Genomic DNA, 18931 nt, shown 5'->3' on the forward strand with positions numbered 1-18931 from the left:
GGCATGTGAAGCTATGTGTAAGCGTGGGATAATCAAAAAATTATCATTTATTAAGCACCTTCTGTTTATCAGGCACTGTACTAAGTTGTGAGGTCACAAAAAGTGCAAAAGACTTAAGGAGGGAAGAGGAAGGAAAAGACTGAAGAATCATAAGGAAAAAAGACACGACTATTGGACCATGGATACAGGGGAGAATGGAAACAACTCACAAGAGTAGTTTTAGGAACAACTCAAGATATATTTTGTTCCAAGATTATGGCAAGGCAAAGATAATAAGGCAACAAGTATTTATTAAGTGCTGACTGTATATCAGGCACTCTAAGTACTGAGGTACAAAGGAAAGAAAAGAGTCCTTGTAAGGAGAATGAATGAATGAATGAATGAATAACATTTATTAAGCTCTTACTAGGTACAAAGTACTGTGCCAAGTAGTCCCTGATCTCAAGGAACTCCTATTCTGAATGGAGAGAGTAATGTATAGGTTTCAACTGTCAGTCAGATGAAACATTGCCAGCATTCTTAGGGTGCAGAAGGAAAACATAAGGTAACCAGCATCCCTTAATGTAATTCCTTCGGGCAATTCTTATGTTTCCAATTTGGAAGCATTTGGCATATTGAAGCAAGAACTTTGGTGGCAAGAAAGTTGTTTTCGGGGTATTTTATAAATTAAATGCCTGAGGAGGTTGGGGCTCTAGCACCTTCAGGAGGAGTTATCCTTTCCCTTTGCTTTACAGATGAGGAAAATGAGGCACAGGGATGGGGAAACGATTTCCCTGAGTCACATTTGTGGTAAAATGGCCAAAGGAGCCAGATTGAATGCCTCAGTTGACATCCCTCTAGACGTCAGTGCCCCACCCATCCCCTCCCCCACTGGTCCTTCTCTCCCTAACTGCCATGGAATTCTCCAACCCCAACAGTCTGCGTTACTTCACAAGGGACAGTTGCTGTGGAAGTTTGCTTGGTGACTCCGGTCGTGAATAAATGGGCCAAACCTGGGGCGCAGGTGTTCAAAGGGTGACTCGCTGGTGTGGCTGCAGACCCCTAGGTAAGCAGGAGTGGGGGTGAGGGGAAACATCAGTCTGACTTGGGGTTCATCTCGTAGGGGAGGCAAGGCTGGGACTGTGGATTCTTGGCTGCTTTTCTTTTCTTCTGATCAAAAGCCTCCCATAGAAGGCACTTGGACAACCCCTTTGTCCCAGGGACCTCTCAGTTGGATAAGAGATCCCAAAGTCTGAGACGACTCTCTGTCCCCAAAATCTCCCTGACTGGCCTGGCTCCTTGCACTGTCGTGCGGGTTACACTGCTGTGTGTGTCTGTCTCAGAGCTCCCCTGGTGGACCATGAGCTATGTTCTGGTGAAGGCAATGGTCAGGTTGGCTCTTTCATCTTTGTACCTTGAGGGCTTTGAATACCTGACGCTGCCTCAGCTTCGAACGCACTGGGGCAGCCAGCACCGCAAAGGCTTGACCTCTTTCCTCATCACCCGTCACGGTGTTTGTGGCCTTCCGTAGGGGAAGACTCTAGGTCCCATGTTGGTGCTTTCTCCTCTGGGGAGCCTGGTAGCATATTTCCTCAGCTGGTGGCTTAGTGGCTGGAACTCTGGACCTGGGCACTTACTGGCTGTGTGAGCCCGGGCTAATCACTGAACTTCTGTGTGCCTCAGTTTCCTTAGCTGTCAAATGGGAACAGTCATAGCACCTGATTCCCAAGGTGGTGAGGATTAAGGGAAATAGTATAGGTAAGGCACTTTGCAGAAGTGAAAGCACTTTTGAAAATGATTATTCCCATCCATAGCAATGGACCTGAGACCCCAAAGCCTCTTTGCCAGGCAGGGATTTTGTTCCCAGTGGAGCTTGGAGTGGGTGTATGGGCCTGGCTCTTCCTATCTGTACTCCCCAATTTCTGTCTGGCTGCCCTGTTCCTTTCTGGAATTCAGGGCTCACTTTGCTGAGGAGACCTGAAGACCTGCAGTTGGGGCTTGTGTTGATGTGAGTCATGAGGGACAGGTCTTGGTTGCCTTGCCTGCCTTCATCCTACTTTATCCCTTTCCTCTGGTTTCCTCCTTGGGATATGGATTCTTCCTGTGGGGAATGGATCTGCTGGGGATTTGCATCCCCTCTAGCTCCCAGGGTGTTGAATTGAAGGGAACTGATCAACATGAAGAGGGGTCATGTTGACATTGGTGAGCAGTGGGGTGCTGGCCCGAGGTTGCTTTGCGGAATTGTAAGCCATCAGAGGGAGGATGTTGGGTTCCTGGGGCTTCTGCGTCCTCAGGACAGCAGTATGAAATGAGCATGCGAGCTCCTTCTGATGCCCCATGGCCTCCCTGGGCTGGGTTGCCTAAGTACCCAACCAATTCCTTACTGCATTTGGGGTGTAAAGCATCTGAGGGAGAAGAATGCCAGGTAGTTGCTGGGCCGGCACTCCACCTTCGTTCCCTATTTGCCCCTGCCTCCCGATCCTGGCTCAGTTTAAGGGGCAGCAGCCTGTGATGTCTGACCCATGTCGGAGAGAGGTTTGACTTCTGGGCCTCTCTCTCCAAGTCAGTTCTCTCTTCCTTGCCTCACCCTGGGACCACAGATGTACACTCACTGGTCCCTGTGGCCCGCCAGCCAGGCGCCAAGGCTCCTATTAATCACTTTCTTCCTGCCCAGCGTGCTGCTAGGTGCTGACCTCCCAGCTTGCTGCCAAGACACAAAGATCAAATGGCACTTGTTGGATCTTCTAACAGCTTGAGAATATTCAGATGACAATTAGGAAGGAAGGGAATGCTTTCTCTGTGCCTGGCCCTGGGCTTAGCGTGGCAGATACAAGCAAGCCAAGCTGCTGCCAGCCTTCATGGGGCATTTAGGTTCTTACATGGTAGATAACACAAGGAAGTGGTAACCAGTGTGGGGCATGGACTGAAACATAGTACCCAGAATGAGTACACTTGACTTTGAACTGTTGATTTGATTCCTTGCAACCATTTAGCCTTTCTGAGATCACTGCTGCCTTTCCAATGTCGTCGAAACACCTACGACCTCCAGAGAGATGGAGTGCAGAGACTGGAAAGGGAGCCAGTGAGATGCATCAGCATCAGAAAATACGAAGGTATCCAGATTGCTGCTGCAGTGAAGACATTCTTGGCATCTGAAGATGCTCCCAATGGCTAGTGCATTCAGGGTGGAGGGATGGGAGTGATCTTAAAGCCTGGACCTGGTCCCCTTCCCCTGAGCAACCCTGGAGCCTGCTTCAGATGATTTTTCTCAGCAGGTGACCTGGGAATTCTCATTTTGACCTTCCCTTCTGCTCTGAAATTGCAGATGGCACCATGGGGACCACCATAGGCTCTGGGAGAGTCCTGGAGGCCCACAGAAATGAGACGGTGTGGCTGCAGCAGATGCAGGAGGAAGAGGGTTTGAGCACTTTTTCCAGGTTAGCCTGGGGCCAAGGGACCCGCATGGGTGCAGCAGCCCAGGGCAAGGGGTATTGGGCAAAATTGAGTGACCTGAGGGATGGGGGACAGAAACCATTATTTAAAATAATTTAGGAACCGTATGGGGAATCTGGCCCCTGTTGCAAGGCAGAGTCACAGGAACTGAGAAAGCACAAACAAACAAGGACAAGCATGTGTCCCATTACACTCCTGCTCCAAGCTCTGCCATTTTGGCCTGTTTTCCTTCCTTCCTTCCCCTCCTCTTTCTTTTCTTCTTTTCCTTTCTTTCTCCTTCCATCCTTCTCTCCCTTCTTGCCTCCCTCTATGCCAGGCATTGTACGGAGCCCAGAGAATGAGACGTTCTCTTCTCTGTTGACTGGATCTTGTGTTCTAAAGGGATCTGACCAGTCTTCTGGACTTGCCCTTCCTATGCTCCATCAGTATCTGGCTTCCCCAAGGCTAAGTGGGCAAGGCAGGACAATGGAGACAGGCCTGAGTTTGGTGTCAGCATCTATCTCCAGCCCTCCTAGTCTGTGCTAGCTCCCTAGGCCTCTGTAAATAGTGGGAGCTGGGCCAGAAGGCTTCCAAGGTCCCATCCATTCAAATGGTGGTCCAGTGATGATGGTAGTACTCTCAACACTGTGCTTGGTGCTGTGGGAAACATGGAGGGAAGTAGGAGATGTTGAGGGGAGAGGAGACCCAGGCAAGCAGCAAGGGCAGGGCAGGGGAGAGTTTGGTGCCGATGTGCAGGCCCTGCAGAGAGTCTAGGACCCAGATTGGAAACCAGAAGGGACCTTGGAGGTCCTGGAGTCCAAGACTCTCATTTTCACAGACGAAGAAACTGAGGTACGCAGGCAAAATGACTTGCCCATGGTCCCCTAGCTAGTCAGTGTCTGAGGCTGAATTTGAACTCAGGCCTTCCTGATTCCAGGCCAGTGCTCTATCCACTGTGAGTTCCTTAAGGGCAGGGAACATATTCGGGATTTTCTTTGTTTGCCAGGCATAGGTTTGTAGACTGAGAGACAGAGCCTCCCAGATTGGCGATGCCTAGGGCCGTGGTGTCAAGACCCTATTTTCTGCGTCCTGCAGGGGGTCTGGCCCCAGGAGGCCCAAGAGCAGTCAGCACCACCAGCAGCTACTTGCGGTCAAAGAGAGCTTGGAGAAGCTGGTCCCGGGGGTGGCTGAGAACGGCTCCGTCTCTTGTGGGACCCAAAGCCAAGCAGCAGCGGTCCTCTCGCTGCCTGCCTCCCCTACGGAGTTCCCCAGAATGTCAGGGAACCTGCCATGCTCAGGTAAGCTCGTACCCGTCGTGGAGATTGGCGTCAGCGATCAGCAGAGTGCCGAGAAGTGCCTGGGGGTGAGCAAGGCTAGCACAGGTCCTCTCTTTGGGCCAGTTCTACTACTGTGGCTTGGTTCCCTCTGTGCCCTAAATCTGCAACAAGGATCTAACAAGATATCGGGGGTGAAAGGTTCGGAGGAAGGGTGGGTCTCCATTGTCTTCTTCTCTCCGTAGAGAGCACGATGGACCAAGGTGAGGCGCCCAGGAAGCTTCCTCAGAGCATCAGGTAGGAGGAGCCGCAGGTATCTGTGAGCACAAGTGGCAGGGAGAGACCACACAGGATGGTCCCAGAGCTGGCCAAGGGATCCACGAATTCAGTGCTGCTAAAGTGCCACTGTGTGCCTCAGTGAGCAAAACATCCCGGCACTGCGGGGAGGTCTGCCCTCTGGACGCTTTGACTCAGCCTCTTTCAGAACCTCCAAGGCAAGCTAGGCTTTTGGGGAAAAGCCGCCATCCAGATGAGCTTGGGGTCCCCAAGGCATTCCAGAGATCCTTAATATGGTCCTTGCACAACTCATGCTGACACCCAGCTAAGGAGTCCAAAATAACTTCCTTCTCAGAATCAGCCTTTAAGAAGAGTCTGCTTAGTGGGGCAGGTGAAAGGAAAGGAGGAGGCCATTCCCTAAGTTCTCTGGATGATAAGACCTCAAACTTATTGGTGTGACTTTGGGCAGATGACGTTTCTGGGCCTCAGTTTCCTTCTCTGTCAAATGGGTGAATTGGAAGGCCTCTCAAGCTTTCTTGATGCTCAGTTGGTGACAAAGTGGTGGTGGATCCTGAGTAAACGCTCCTTGTGGCCTTGGTGGGTGGCTCCAGGAAGAATTTTGGCCTCCAGTGGAGAGGGAGGTGTCCTCTCTCCCTCCCTCCCCATATAATCTCGTCTACCATGTATAGGTGACCTACACACACACACACACACACACACACACACACACACACACACACACACACACACACACACCTCCCTGTGGACATTCCCAGTAGGATGTGAGCCTCTGAGAGCAGAACTTGTTCAATCTTTACTGCTGGAACCTCAGAACCTAGAACAAGGCTTTTTGATGGAGGAGGTGCTTAGAAAAGTTGTGTTTGATTTAATCAGACACATATGATTCCGTAGCAGTGTGTGTGTGTGATTCTCATCCTGGCTGTTGGCATCTGGTGTTCCTGTAAGATTGTGCGTTCTCTGAGGGCAGGTGGGGACTTGACCTTTGTCCCTCCCCAGGCCAAGATAGAGCCCTCCAGGAGTGAGTGCCTAGGCCTGTGATTATTAAAGTGTGCCAGGTCTAGGATGTGGAGGGAGGAGGAAGGCTGAGACTCCACCTGTCAGGGCCTGGCTGCTTGGGCTGTGGCAGGGGGCTGCTGTCATCTGTCCCAGGGCACCCATGGGTGCTGATTCTGCCCCCACAGGCGGAGGTGGAGCTACAAGCAAGCTGTCAGTAAGGCGGCTGAGAAATGGCACCACATGGACGATGAGGCTCTCACTCCTCCTTGCACCAAGACAGCCTTACCCGTCTGCCCCGGCCGCAAGGTAAGGCAGGTGAGGCACACTCCCCATCCTGGCTGCTGCTAGGCTGGCGCCATGCCCACGCCTTCCTCCTTCTCTCCCTGGGCAGGTGGTGCAGCCCGTACGAATGTTCCTACAGACAGTGCGAAAGAAGCAGATGCTCGTGACGTTGACCTCCGCCAGCCGACCCAGTGTCATGAAGTCGTTCATCAAGCGCAACACTGTCCACCATCTGGATGCCGAGGTCAGCACCGGGGCCAGGGGTAGCCACCAGAGGAACTTCTCTGCTTGGCCTGTGCCTGGGACTTCCACGGGACAGCTGGGAGTGCAGTTTTGCGTTGGTGACCTTCTCAGAGAACTGGGGTCCAAATAGTCCAAGCAGTGCCTGTACGTGAGCCAGAGGTGTGGTTTGAGTGTAGAGAGGATGCAGGTTTAACCCTGGCACTCTAGGTCCTGACTAAGAGCTGAGGCTCAATTGAACGTTCCATGTGGGTTGTATACAGAATCGTCTTAGGAGATGAGTTTTCTTCAGTGGTGTGTCAGCCCCATAGTGTGCATGAGCATCAAGGGAAACTCAGATTACTCTGCTTAGTTTGCCCGAGGTTTTAGAGGAAATGGCTGGGTCAGAGGTTGGGCAGGCAGGCAGCCCCCCTGCCCTGGAGCAGCCTGGAGGACTGGCTTCAAGGGCAGGGCTGCCCAAGGCCTCTGGCTGTGTGCCTGGCAGGGGTGTGTGAGGCAGCGAGAAGACTTAATGCCAGGTTTTCCTCCTTCTCTCCTTTCACAGGGCACTTTTGTCCTGAGTAATCCACCCACCTATCATCTTAGTAGTATAGCCACCCATCCCCACCCTCCCTTCTGGACCACTACTTCCTGAAGTGCTAGAATGCCTTGTTTTACACGTGAACTTTGTGAGTGTGTCAGCAGAGTAACTCCCTGGGGAAGGGAGCCCCAGGAGGTCGAGTCGCTGGTTCAGGGTCACCCAGCAAGTCCTTGCAGGGCTTGTCCCGGGTTGCTGGCCCAGCACAGATGGCCCAACACGGGCATTCCCTTTGCACTGTGGGCAGCCACGACCCAGCGCCTGACCCTCCTGGATCCTGAGGCCTCAGTCCTGGGCTCTTGCCAGCAAAGAAACAAATGGCCCCCTGGTCTACCTTGCCCCTGATTTTCCCCCATACCCTGGCTCGATGGTAGGCGATGATGCTCCCCTCTTTAGAATGCTAGTATTGACCTTTTCAGCTCCTGTTAGAGAGAAAAACTATGTTTTCAAAGTCTCATTCCTAATTCCCAGAGTCTCTGAGAGATCCTTCTTAAGGAGCTTGTACCTGTCCTTTGAGTTTGGTCTAAGGAGCACACCACTGTTGGGGCTGGTTCCTGCTCCCAGGGGCATTCCACAAACTTTCTGGTCAGTTGATTTTAAAGTTGTGGAAATGACTTGCCTTTTGGAATTGAAGTGGGGGTAGAGCCATGAGACAGACCTTGAGTGATGAAGGAGAAGGGAACCTGAGTCTTGGACAGAGAAAAGCTCATCACCATCATCAGCCTGTGGGAATCAGGAAAGGCGCCTGGGGAAGCAGGGCAGCTGCGTCTGTAACTTTGTGCGGAGGACTGCACAGTCTCGCCTACTTCACTGTGCCCAGCTAGGGGTACTGCCCCCAGGATCCCCACATCCTAAGGCCAGGAGTTTTCTGTAAGGGGCCTGGGGGTTATTTGGGAGAGTTCTCCCACTTACCTAAATCTGGGTTCCTGGGGTGAGATTCTTCCTGGCCTTCTTGGCTACTTCTTAAGAGTTCAGGGCTGATTCTGTCTTGGAACATTCGCATGCTTCCTCCAAGGGGAGCAGCCTTTTCCATTTATGTTCTAGAGACCAGAAAGAGCCCAGCAGGTGATTAGTACTCAAGGAGACCATATTTTCCTCCTTCTGGGAATGAGGAGTTCCTTACCTTGAAGCCTTGGGGAACGGGGTAGCATTTCTGGCCAGAGTTGTGGTGTCCTGGCTCTCCTCTGAGGAGAGCTTTGTCCCACAATGACCTACTGAACTTGGGAGTCATGGCATTCCAGGGAAGGCAGTTCATCCCAAAATCTCTGTTTAGGGAGGGATCAGAGTGTTGTTACCTTCAAGAGATTGTGGACTCCCAGGCAGGTCACGGGATCTGCAGTGCTCTGGGCCCTTGCTTTAGCTGGTGAAGAAATGTCGATAGAGAGTGGTGGAGGGAGGTACCAAGCTGGGAATTCTCACGAGACTTGGCTGCTCCCCAAAGCCCCCAAGTTTGTCAGTTAAACGTTCTTCAGGAGCTGCTGCTTAAAGCATTTCTGGGCCGAATCTTTTCAGAAAGGACTTTGCTTTCATCCATTTGAAGGACTTTTGTCTATTCGATTTGATGATCATTGGCTGACACCTGAATTTTTGAACCAAGCAAACGCAGTTGTATCAGTCATCCTGAAAATGCTGTCTCCCACTATTCTCTCCATTGTCATGCTTCCCACTCTCCCACTTCTTAGTCCACGCTGAGCCAGCTGCACGAATCGGGAGATTTTGCCTCTGGTTGACAGCAGAAAGGGCAGTGCGAGGAGGGAGCTGGAACTCAGTGGGGATTGATCCCTTGGGTAGCGTCTGTGTGGTGAGTTTCGGAAGTTATGTCAACCCTCGTTCTGTGAGAGGGAGGTGTACCGTCCACAGCATCCTGATGGGGTCATCTGTCTAGCCTTTACTAGAACACCTCAGAGCAGCAGGGAGCTCACTAGTTCACAAGGCATGGCCTGTGTCTATGGCTGCCAGCATGATGCTTGAGTGCAGTGGACCTCAAATCCCTGTACATTGGGTCGAGTTAGAAGGCTCCATTCTGCTGTCCCGTTGGTTTCCTGCAGATTTTGACCCCTTCTGGGTGTGCATTCTGAGGCTAGGCAGAGTAGAGCTAGTCACTGTCCTCCTCCGTTCTCCTTTTTCTTCAGTCCCCATGTGATGGATTTCTGAAGCCTGACTCAGTCTTTCCCCTGGAGGGGTATCTAGATCTGGCAGGCCAAGAAGGCCCTCGAGGTTCTCTCCCAGCACACTGGGTCCAAGGCTTCTTTCCGGACAGGTGGCCAAGGGGTGTGCGAGGTGTTCTTGTGGGGGCTGCACTCTCCTCGAGCTGGTGGGCTCAGGTATCCTGGGGTCCAATAGTGTCGATCATTTGGCTGCACCTCACAGTTTTTGATGGGTGTGAAGCCCAGCTCACAGTGTCTTGTACGTGAGGTCTTGCATCAGCCTCTTGCCTCTTTCGATCAGTGAGGCCCTGATGTTGACTATCAAGAGGAGCCAGGACAGCCTCCGAGCCTTGGTTTCTATACTGCCTCCATGGAAGGCAAGGACAATGAGCCCATTTGACAGATGATGAATTTTGGATCTCAGAGAGGGGAAGCAGTGGTGTACAGCCACCTGGCCAGTTAGTGGCTGACCAAGCCCTGGGAGGCCACACTGGCAGGACACCAGCCACCCCCTATGCCCTCAGCTTCCCTTCCTTTGACTCATTGATGTCAAGAACAGTTGTGCGAGCATGTGGAGAGAAGAGACAGCTGCCTTCAGAGCCTGGTTTAGGTCCTGTCTGTGACACAGCCCTTCTCATGCTCTCTGCATATCGAATGGGGGGAAGGTGGGCCTTCCAGGGAAAGGGGGTGGGGAGAAGAGAGTCTGGGCATTCTGACCTCTTCTGGCCCCTGGCGGTCTCCCCATCTGCCTCACAGCTGCGATGCCCTTCCTGTCCTCAGGAGAAGGAACTGCAGCAGCTGGAAAACCTGAAAAAGAAGGAGGAGGCTGAGCTCCTAAGAAAGCAGAAGGTGGAGGAGGACCAGCACCAGCGCCTGGAGGAGATGAAGATGTGAGTGAGCACCTTCTGGAGGCATGGGCGGGCGGTATGGTGGGGAGGACTGAGGGGGCTCGCCAAGCCCAAGAATGGGTCCATTGCTCCTTGTTCCCCCAGGAAACGGGAAGAGCACCTGTGGAAGGCCCTGAAGGCCCGCAAGCAGGCAGAACAGCTGGAGGTAGAGAAGAAGAAACGCACTGAGCAGAAGTTGGAGGTCAGAGGCAGCCCCAGAGCCTGGGCCCCTGGCAAGATGCTGGGTGGGACAGGGCAGGGTCTTGACCCCTGACCTCCTGGCTCGGGGTCTCTCAGGCAAAGCAGAAGCCGCTGGCTAAGAAGGCCAGCAAGAAAACTGCCAGGAAGCTGGAGGAGGCTGAGATGATGCTGAAGCAGGAGGAAGAAGCCTGGAGGCAGAAGAGACTCCAGCAGGTGAGTGCAGATGGGCCCCCATGGAGGAAGGAGTGGAGCTGGCCAGCCTCTGGTCCTTCGGCCCCACTTACTTGGGGGCAGCCAACTGTGTGCCCCTGTGTGCTGAGCCTCGAGGCAAGAGGACCTTAGTTCAGATCCAGCTGTGCCACCTTGGTTAGCTCCTTTAACTGTTGCCTGCCTCAGTTTCCTCTTCTGCAAAGTTATATTTGCCTAGTAGAAGTGTTGGTAAGGACCTGAGGAGATAAGCCAAGCCAAATACAACTGAAATGTGATCTTCATCATTCTTGTTGTCAGGGCGCAGCCCCACAACAGAGAGGAACCTAAGAGAGAAAGACTGGGGACAGTTGTTCACCGTCCATTCTGGGATACCTGATGCCCCTCACTGCCTGGTGTGTTATTGGGGCGAGGAGGAGGACTGTGCCAGGTGCAGAATATTCATTCTGCAGTCAGTCAGAAGCATGGGCCCAATCTGGAGCCAGCATGGATGGTTCTTGTACAACCATTGATTTTAGAGCTGAGGGGGTCTTAAAGACTGTTGAGAGCAGCGGGGATACTGAGGGCGAGCTAGAGCAGCCTGATTCGTGCCCGCACCAGTCCTCCTCCTGCTCAGTGAGTTGTCTGTGCTCGGAAGCCCATGTGGCCCGTCCCTCCCCACCTCCCTGACGGGATCCCTCTCCTTTCCACCTGCAGCAGGAGGAGGAGCGGGAGCAGAAGCGGCAGAGGAAGGTGGCAGAAGCCCTAAGAAACGCGGTGCAGCAGAGGCAGCGGGAGAGGCAGCTGGCGCTGGAGAGGGAGATGCAGAGGAAGAGGGAGGAGGAGAGGCTGCAGGCTGAGTGGTGAGGGCCTGTCTGCCCCCTGAGCAGCTGTGCCTCCCCTGCCTCTCTGCTCATGTCTGTGTGTGTGTGCGCGTCTGTGGATGTTTCTGTGTGTGCGTGTGGGTGCAGAAGTGTGGCCGTGTGTGCGTGTGTGTGACTGTGTGCATGAGTGTGAGTTCCTGTGTGTGATTATATGGGTGCATGTGTGTGTACATGTGTTTGACTGTGTGTGCTTCTATGCGACTCTATGTGTGACTGTATGTGTGCATGAATCTGTGCCTGTCTGTGCATGAATGTTTGCGTGTTTATGACTGGTCGTCTGAGATTTTGTGTGTGTGCATGTCACTGTGTGCCTGTGTGCATGTGTTTGGTTGTGTCTTCATATTTGTGTAACTGTGTGTTCTTGTGTGTGTGGCTGTTTCTGGGTGTGAGATTGTGTGTGCGTGTGAATGAGGAGACTGTGTGTGATTGAAATGTGTGTGAAATTGTGTGAGTCTGTGAGAGATTGTGTGTGTGCGACTATGTGCGGCTGAGTGTGAGAGATTGTATTCGTGTGTGTGTGTGTGTGTGTGAGAGAGAGAGAGAGAGAGAGACAGAGAGAGACAGAGAGAGACAGAGAGAGAGAGAGAGGATGTGAATGTGAGTGAGCTCCCTGCAGATACCCGACATCTGTGAGAAGGCCTCTTGGGCAGGGAGGTGCGTGGGGTTACTCCAGGCCACATGCTGGCTCCATTATTTGCTTTCAACGGGGCATTGAGAATGTCCCTTGCCCTCTCCAAGACTCAGTTTCTTTTCCTAAAACGTGTGGGTGCTACATGGGCCCTGTCGGGAGACTCACAGGGTCGTGCTGAACTCTCCTCGTACTTCCTGACCACCTTGGGAGCCTGAGATCATGTTGGCCATGGAGAGGATGGATTTTCACATTGGGGAGCTTGGGATCATGGAGCATGATTCCCCAGACACATCCTGCTTTTCTTCTTTGTCCTTTGCCCTTCTGGGACTAGCTGTTCTCCTTCCTTTGGATGGGCCATGTCTCTTTAGTTCTTAGAACATGAGCAAGCTCTTTATCCCTCGCACTCAACCCAGAGCAGATGCTAAGTCAAGGTCTTTTTCCTTCCTTGGGGTGACTGTCCCGCTGTGTGGGACAATCCTCTTCACTTCTGTCCAATATCACAACAATTTTGAGAGGTGTGTATTTGCAGGGATCATCCCCATTTTTCAGATGAGGAAACTGAGACTTTGACGATTTGAGACACAAGTTGAATTTGTTGGAAGCAGATTTGAGCACGAGCAACGGTTTGTTTTTAATTCTGTATTTTAAAAATAGCTATTATTAATGTCTTTGACAGGCATTGTCTGCTCTCCCCCAGTTTCCGTCCTGTGACACGGGAGGTGGGCTGCCCTGACCGCAGGTGGGCAGCACTGTGCCCTCCACCTCCCTACCGCAAATGGGCTGAGGTGCAGGAACAAGAGGGGCTGGGGCGGCTGTTCAGTCCATCTCCCCTTCCATATGATTCTTGGCTCACACTCTTCTGTCCTCATGCCTGCTCTTCTCCTTGGACTTTTCTCGGTACCAGAGCTTGATTTCTTGCTGCATACTAGTATTCTGTTACACCCATAGGCCAGTTTGATCAGCCCCTCCCCAGTTGGTGTGTTCCTTCTTTGGTAGAGATGCTTCCTCCACGCTGGTGGGGTTCCAGCTCTGCCCAGGTAGCTGTGGCTTCTCAGTGTGGCCGAGAGACCTTCTATATCCTCAGGTAGCATACCAGGGCCTGGGAATTTAAAGAATGACAAGCAACCCAGCTTACCAGAGAAATCGGCAGACCTTTTCTATGTTTTCATCTCTTTGCTGTCCTAGTTGCAGCCTTTGACGCTTTCAGGACAGTGCACTTACTTGGACACTCCAGCCCCATGCAATATCAGCTTGTTTTCCGGGGTGGTCTGAGGCAGCCCTGCTCGTATTTCACCTCTGTCCTGGTCCTTCGTGGAATTTTACGGATCACTCTGTATTTTTGGCTGCTGCCTTTCCACTTCCTGCGGGCATCAAGTGTTGACCTTTACAATGAGACTTCTGTAGGACAATGATGGTCTGGCACTGAATCTTCTGTGTCCTTTGCACTTTTTCTGAGTTACTAGTCTACTTAAGTGAGAATTGCCCCAACTGTGTGCCATCTCTTCTCGTTCCAACTTTTGTGACTGGGCGCTAGTCTTGGCCTTCCCTGTAACAGTGGCGCTGCTGGCAGAGGCATCCCCAGGCCCGTCACACACCTCAGTAGACAACCACTTGTTTCTTGCCTTTCCCGCTTTCTCTTGACTCCCGTGTTGGAATTTCAAAGTTTTTCCTCAGCTCTGAGCTTTTCATCAGGGTGTTGGAAAGTGCTCTATTCTGCTCAAGACCCCTTTTGTTCCTCTGCAGCATAATTATACTCAGTTTTTGAGCGAATCTCTTGACCGATCCTTTGACTCACTAAGGAGGCCCTGTAGCATTCTGGGATCTGATGGCAGCTACAAATCCTTTTAACGTTTTGGACCATGACATGTGGACATTTCATTTGAAACGTATGGCTCTGTCTCCACGGATGCAGCAGTTTCTGCATCAGGTTCCCTGCTGTGATGACATTACTGGTCCAGATATGAAATCACATCCTGATACTTACATGTATGGTTTTGCGTCTCCTATATTCATCATTCCATTTGTTTTCCAAGCACTTGACTCAGAGGCCTATGGTGGGTGTCTGTTTTAGTGGGAGGCAGTACTGATTCCCAGCTCCTGCATCAGTGTTTGGGAATGTTCTTGGATTAAAGTGGAACAGAAAAGAGAGTTCAATTCCTTGAGCATTTCTTGAGTGCCTACTATGTACAAGACACTGTGTCTCAGTTCTCTGGGGGTACAAAGACAGAAACAAAGCAGGCCCTGCCATCTGGGACCTTAGGCTTTCCTGACTTTCCTCCTGATACTCTTTCCCCTGTCCCATTGTCATGAGTAGGTGAAGAGTAGTTAAGACCTGGGCAAAGTGGCAGGAGGGGCCGCAGGGAGGGATTTGAGTCAGGACCAACCCTCTGGCCCCCTTCCTACTGGTGACTGCTGAGGAAGGACTCTTGGTTTTCAGGGAGCGAGCTCTGCAGCTCCACAAGGAGAGATTGCTGAAGGAACTGGAAGAGGAGCAGAAGAGGGTGAGGCACTGGGCAGGACCTGGGGTGGGCCTTGGTCTTAGCTACAGCCCCAGCCCTTACCTCCTCCTCCAACGTTCCCTTCAGAGGCTGCTGCCCCTGGGCTCTTTGGGTTTTCCTGGGACAGGGCAGGGATGAGGGGCAGCACCTTGGGCAGTTGTCTGGGCTGACGCAATGCTGTTGTGGCCCCAGGAGCAAGATCAGCGCCAAGAGCAGGAGCCAAAGAAGCTGCAGAAGGAGCAGGAGAAGAAGGCCAAGGAGGCCAAGGTGGTGGCAGCCGCTGCTGGAGCCCCTGACAGATGGTTGGATGTGACCACACACGTGCAGGTGAGGCCCCTTCTGCATCTCACTGCCCAGAAACGTAGAAAGGCAGGCTCCTAGGGGGCTGTTAGGCCACTAGCCAGGTCCACGCTCGGTCTTCTTCCAGTGCTCAGGATAAGAGGTCCCTTGGCCTCCGCTTCAAGATCTCTCAAGACCAGGGAGCCCATCAATTGATCAGCCAGCCAGTTCTGAATGTCAGGATGTGCCCAGGGGACCTCCCCACTTTGGCCCTGGTTCTATCCTCTGTTGTCTCAGCCAGGTGCCCACCACACGTGGACGTGAGGACACAAATTAAGTCTCCTCTTGTCCTGGCTCAGCAGTCCCACGTCCTTTGGCATTGGATTGCCCTTTTCTGCAGACTGTCTGGTTTTCAATATTGTACGATGGGGTGTAGCCTGGGCCTCAGAGGGAGCAGAGGCTAGAGGCACCAGGGCCACCTCCTTGTTTTTGGAAGCCCTGCCCACCTGCCTCTCCCTGTCTTTCTGGGATGCTGTGTCACTGCTGACCTACCCTGAACTTCCTGTCCCCTGAACGTCCTGGGGCCTTTTCACATGACCTTATGACTCTCCACACTTCGCCCTTGCAAATTTGGATTGTCTGAAACCACATTTTGACATCGACACGAATGCCTATTTAATTCCATCTTCTCAACGCTGAACTAGGGCTCAGTGGGCTGGCACCGCCAGCATTGTGCAGCGTAGCCCAAGGCTGTATCTGAGAGCAGTGGGGGCTAAGGACCAAACAGGACACCACGTTGGGGTTCAGCCTGCAGCATGCACCATTTCCTGTGTGAACTCTTCACTTTCTAGCACCCAGAGTTCTCTTTTGCCACGTGGGGCAGTGGGATGACCTCAATGACCCCACAAGGTCCCACTTAGTTCAAACTCTGAACCTCCTCCACATTCTGTGACCTCTACAGAGGAGAAGGGAAAGAAAGCCTTGGGAGAACTCTCCAAGGGGAGCCCAGTGTGGGGACCCCTTGGCCGCCTGTCAGCCCAAAGCTTAACCAAACTCTGCAGGCTTGCCTCAGCTCTGTCTGCCAGCAGTTTCCTGATGTTTGGCTTTTTTCGGTCAGCAGAGGGTCAAGTCCAAGAGGGCCTGGCCCTCAGGAGTGTTATCTAGGGTTTAGCTACACACATCGAGATGAGGTCATCTCCATCGGCCTTCCCCATTGCTCTCAGTGATCAGGTCCTTGGTCTATAAGGAGTTGAAGATGCCCCACAAACCCTGTGGGGTCAGTGCACACATTCCCAGAAAAGAAGTCTTTGGACCCTGCCAGACACAAGATTTCCCCCACAGAAACAGGGATTTCTTTTTGTGTTCACATCCTTTCCTCTGAGACTCCCAGCTGGAAGCTGAGTGTGACTTATCCACATTGGACACATCAAGAAACGGATCCACATAGAGGTGGAGACATAATGAGAGTGTTCTTCCTGGCCTGTGGCCACTCAGGACCTCAGTCTCTTCATCAGTCAGATGGGGTGGGGGTGGGTTTGCACTGAATCATCTCTCAGCTTCTTTCAGCTCTGGCAGCCCAAGGGGCCAGGAAGAGATAAAGAGGTCTCCTTTCATCTTCAGACTCCGGTTGGCAACTCTTCTGAAATGACCCCCCAGGGCCCGAAGGGGAGCCTCAAGATCATCCCAGACAGTGATGGAATGGATCTGTGTAGTGATGACTCCACAGATGATGAGTTCCAGCCCGGCAGGCCCATTCCTGCTTGGGCCACTGGTAAGTGAAGACCGTCTCCCTGAATGACAAATGACACCCCTCATGAGATTGGAGTGAGGTGTACTAAGGGGAGCAATGTTTAAAAGGCTAGAAATGTAGGCTGATAGCAAGTTGTAAAGCTTGGCCTTTCAATGTCAGTGGAAACTTCCATTTGATCTGGGGGCTAAGCAGGGGAGGGATGTGGTCCGTCCTGCTGGGCTTTGGAAAAATTCCCTTGTAGCCTTGAGGAGGATGGGTGGGGGAGATCCACAGGGAGGGCAGTGTGCAGGTGAAGTCACGGGGGGCTGTGTGAACTGCTGTGGTGGGCGAGGCAGCATCTATAACTGGGTCAGATTCAGTTCAGATAGTGTAAGGTTTGGTTGGCCCTCGATGGGCCATGTGCGAGGAAAAAGAGTGAGGAGTCTGGGGTAATGCTGAGATTGTCAGCCAGGTGGGCAGTGATCTCCACGAAAAGGTGGAGGTGTCCGTTAGGGGAGAGAATTCTGCATGTCAGATATAGAGAACTGGAGGTGCCTGTGAGACATCCTTTTTGAAAGAGGCAGCTGGCAGTGGATGATTTGGAGCTGACACTCAGGAGAGAGCAGAAGGCTATATGGATGCATAGCTCTGGGAGTGATCCACTTCACCAGAGGAAACAGTAGAGAGAGAAAGCAGAATGGGGCCCAAGAAGGATCCTTGATCCAGAGGGCTGATGAGAAGTCAATTAGGAAAGAGGAGAAGCAGGCGAGGGGCAGGTGGCCCGGGATCCATCAGCTGCAGAGATAAGATTGCTCCCTTTGGCACTGAAGAGGTTATTGGGGACAGTTGTATGTGAAGGGGGTGCTGAACATCTGACATGTGAAAGGAGTTCAGTGGAGGGAGGGAAGGCCAGGAGGAGACATGCTGCAAGGTGGGCTCTTAGGAGGTTCCTTCAGGAAGAAGAGAGGAAGGGATGGGATTGAGGTGTCTGGAGAGAAAGGGAATTTACTCAGAGCCTGGGGCCTGAGGTCAGGGGAGGCAGGTTCTCAGATGCAAGGGCTGGCGTTACAAGGGGTGAGGAGAAGGGAATATTTGGAACAACCTTGATGAGGAGAGTCATTAGGACTTGGGTGGCATCTGTTTGTGAGACCCCTGCTCTGATGTGACCCCTGACTCTCCTGCCCCAGGGTTCCAGCTCAGGCAGGCCACCATCTATCAGTACTACGTCCCTCCTGACATTGACCAGATCTTTGGCACCATCCTCAGTCCGGACCTCGAGGACATATTCCAAAAGAGTAAACCACGTTATCACACTCGCACCAGCTCTGCCCTCTGGGATTCCCCACCACTTGCCAGAGTCCCGGAGTTTGAGGGAACTGTCGTATGACCTGCAGACGCCTTGAGATGGGAGCAGGGAGGCCCCTCTTGGCCATCCTGTGCAGTCACAGCCGGACCTCACTGAGACTCCCAAAAGCTGTGGGTGAGCTCGAGGCACAATGGTGCTCACAAGCGCCCACATGGTCAAGCCAGCAGTCCCTCACCTGTACATAAGTGCTAGCTTGCTAGGTATCTAGTTCGAAGCTGATGTCAGACTCCAGTGTTACAAGGTTAGGTTAAGAAAAGGTTAGATGATAAGGTTAGGTTAATAAATAAAAATTTTCTGGCATACGATGTGGCATTGTTCCTTTTAGGAAGGTCTTGGTACTTGATCAAGAAACTCTGCAGCATGACCTGGGCTGTGAGGAGTGGCAATGGTCGGTTTCAGGTGGCCGAGTTCAGCAGGGACCTGGGCTTGGCACTGGGGTGAAACAGCTGACCCTCAGCAGCAGTCAAGGAGCAAGAGAAGGTTCTGAGATGCCTTTGTGCCCTGACAGCCTGGCTTCCAAGGATCTGTCCAGCTCTGCCTTTTCCTGGCCCTCCTGTCCCAGTCATTGTCTCCTTCCTGGCTGGAACCTTCTACATCCTGGGTTCTCTGGTTCCTCCAGTGCTGATATTTGACCTCCTCTGCTGCCCTGCTCCTCAGCCTGGACATTTCATGTCCCATGCTGTCTGGTATCCCCAGCCCAGACATTCCTGTACTGTGTTCTCTGGTGCCACCCTGCCGGTTTGGGCTGGATGTGTTGAAGAGACCTAGAATCGGGGCAGGTGTGCAGTCAGGGTGCAGTGGGAAATGTTCAGAAATTCTTTTCTCTTTAAGAGTGTGGCCCAAATGGGAGCCCATCTGTGGGTTGCAGCATCTTAACACTGAAATGCACGCCTGCTCAGGGAGGATGATTAAGGCCCATACCACTAATAGTTATAACAATGACATGTCTGTCTAAGGCTGACAGAGCACCTTGCAAAGGTCATTTCATTGTATCCCTCACAACCCTGGTAACTCGGTGCTGTGATCCTCACTTTTCAGCTGGGGAA

At 52.4% G+C, this 18931-nt stretch overlaps 1 protein-coding gene across 4 annotated transcripts; it reads left to right on the plus strand.

The window, feature by feature from the left end:
* Positions 1 to 946: 946 nt before the first annotated feature.
* LOC140522117 (inner centromere protein-like) lies at positions 947 to 18187 on the plus strand. Of its 4 annotated transcripts, none has more exons than XM_072637189.1 (15): positions 947 to 1045; positions 2973 to 3092; positions 3305 to 3416; positions 4507 to 4709; positions 4931 to 4982; positions 6164 to 6284; positions 6370 to 6504; positions 9981 to 10114; positions 10217 to 10313; positions 10409 to 10525; positions 11216 to 11361; positions 14451 to 14514; positions 14704 to 14838; positions 16357 to 16561; positions 17707 to 18187. In XM_072637189.1, the coding sequence occupies exons 1-15, from the start codon at positions 982 to 984 to the stop codon at positions 17904 to 17906; spliced, it is 1905 nt and encodes a 634-aa protein (XP_072493290.1). In that variant the 5' UTR covers positions 947 to 981; the 3' UTR covers positions 17907 to 18187. The 4 variants fall into 4 exon arrangements, with proteins under 4 accessions (XP_072493290.1, XP_072493292.1, XP_072493291.1 ...); XM_072637191.1 differs by having other exon boundaries at positions 948 to 1045; positions 16411 to 16561; XM_072637190.1 differs by having other exon boundaries at positions 948 to 1045; positions 10005 to 10114.
* Positions 18188 to 18931: the final 744 nt, after the last annotated feature.

This window comes from Notamacropus eugenii, chromosome 2, assembly GCF_028372415.1.
Source record: "Notamacropus eugenii isolate mMacEug1 chromosome 2, mMacEug1.pri_v2, whole genome shotgun sequence".
NCBI classification, from domain to species: Eukaryota; Metazoa; Chordata; class Mammalia; order Diprotodontia; family Macropodidae; genus Notamacropus; species Notamacropus eugenii.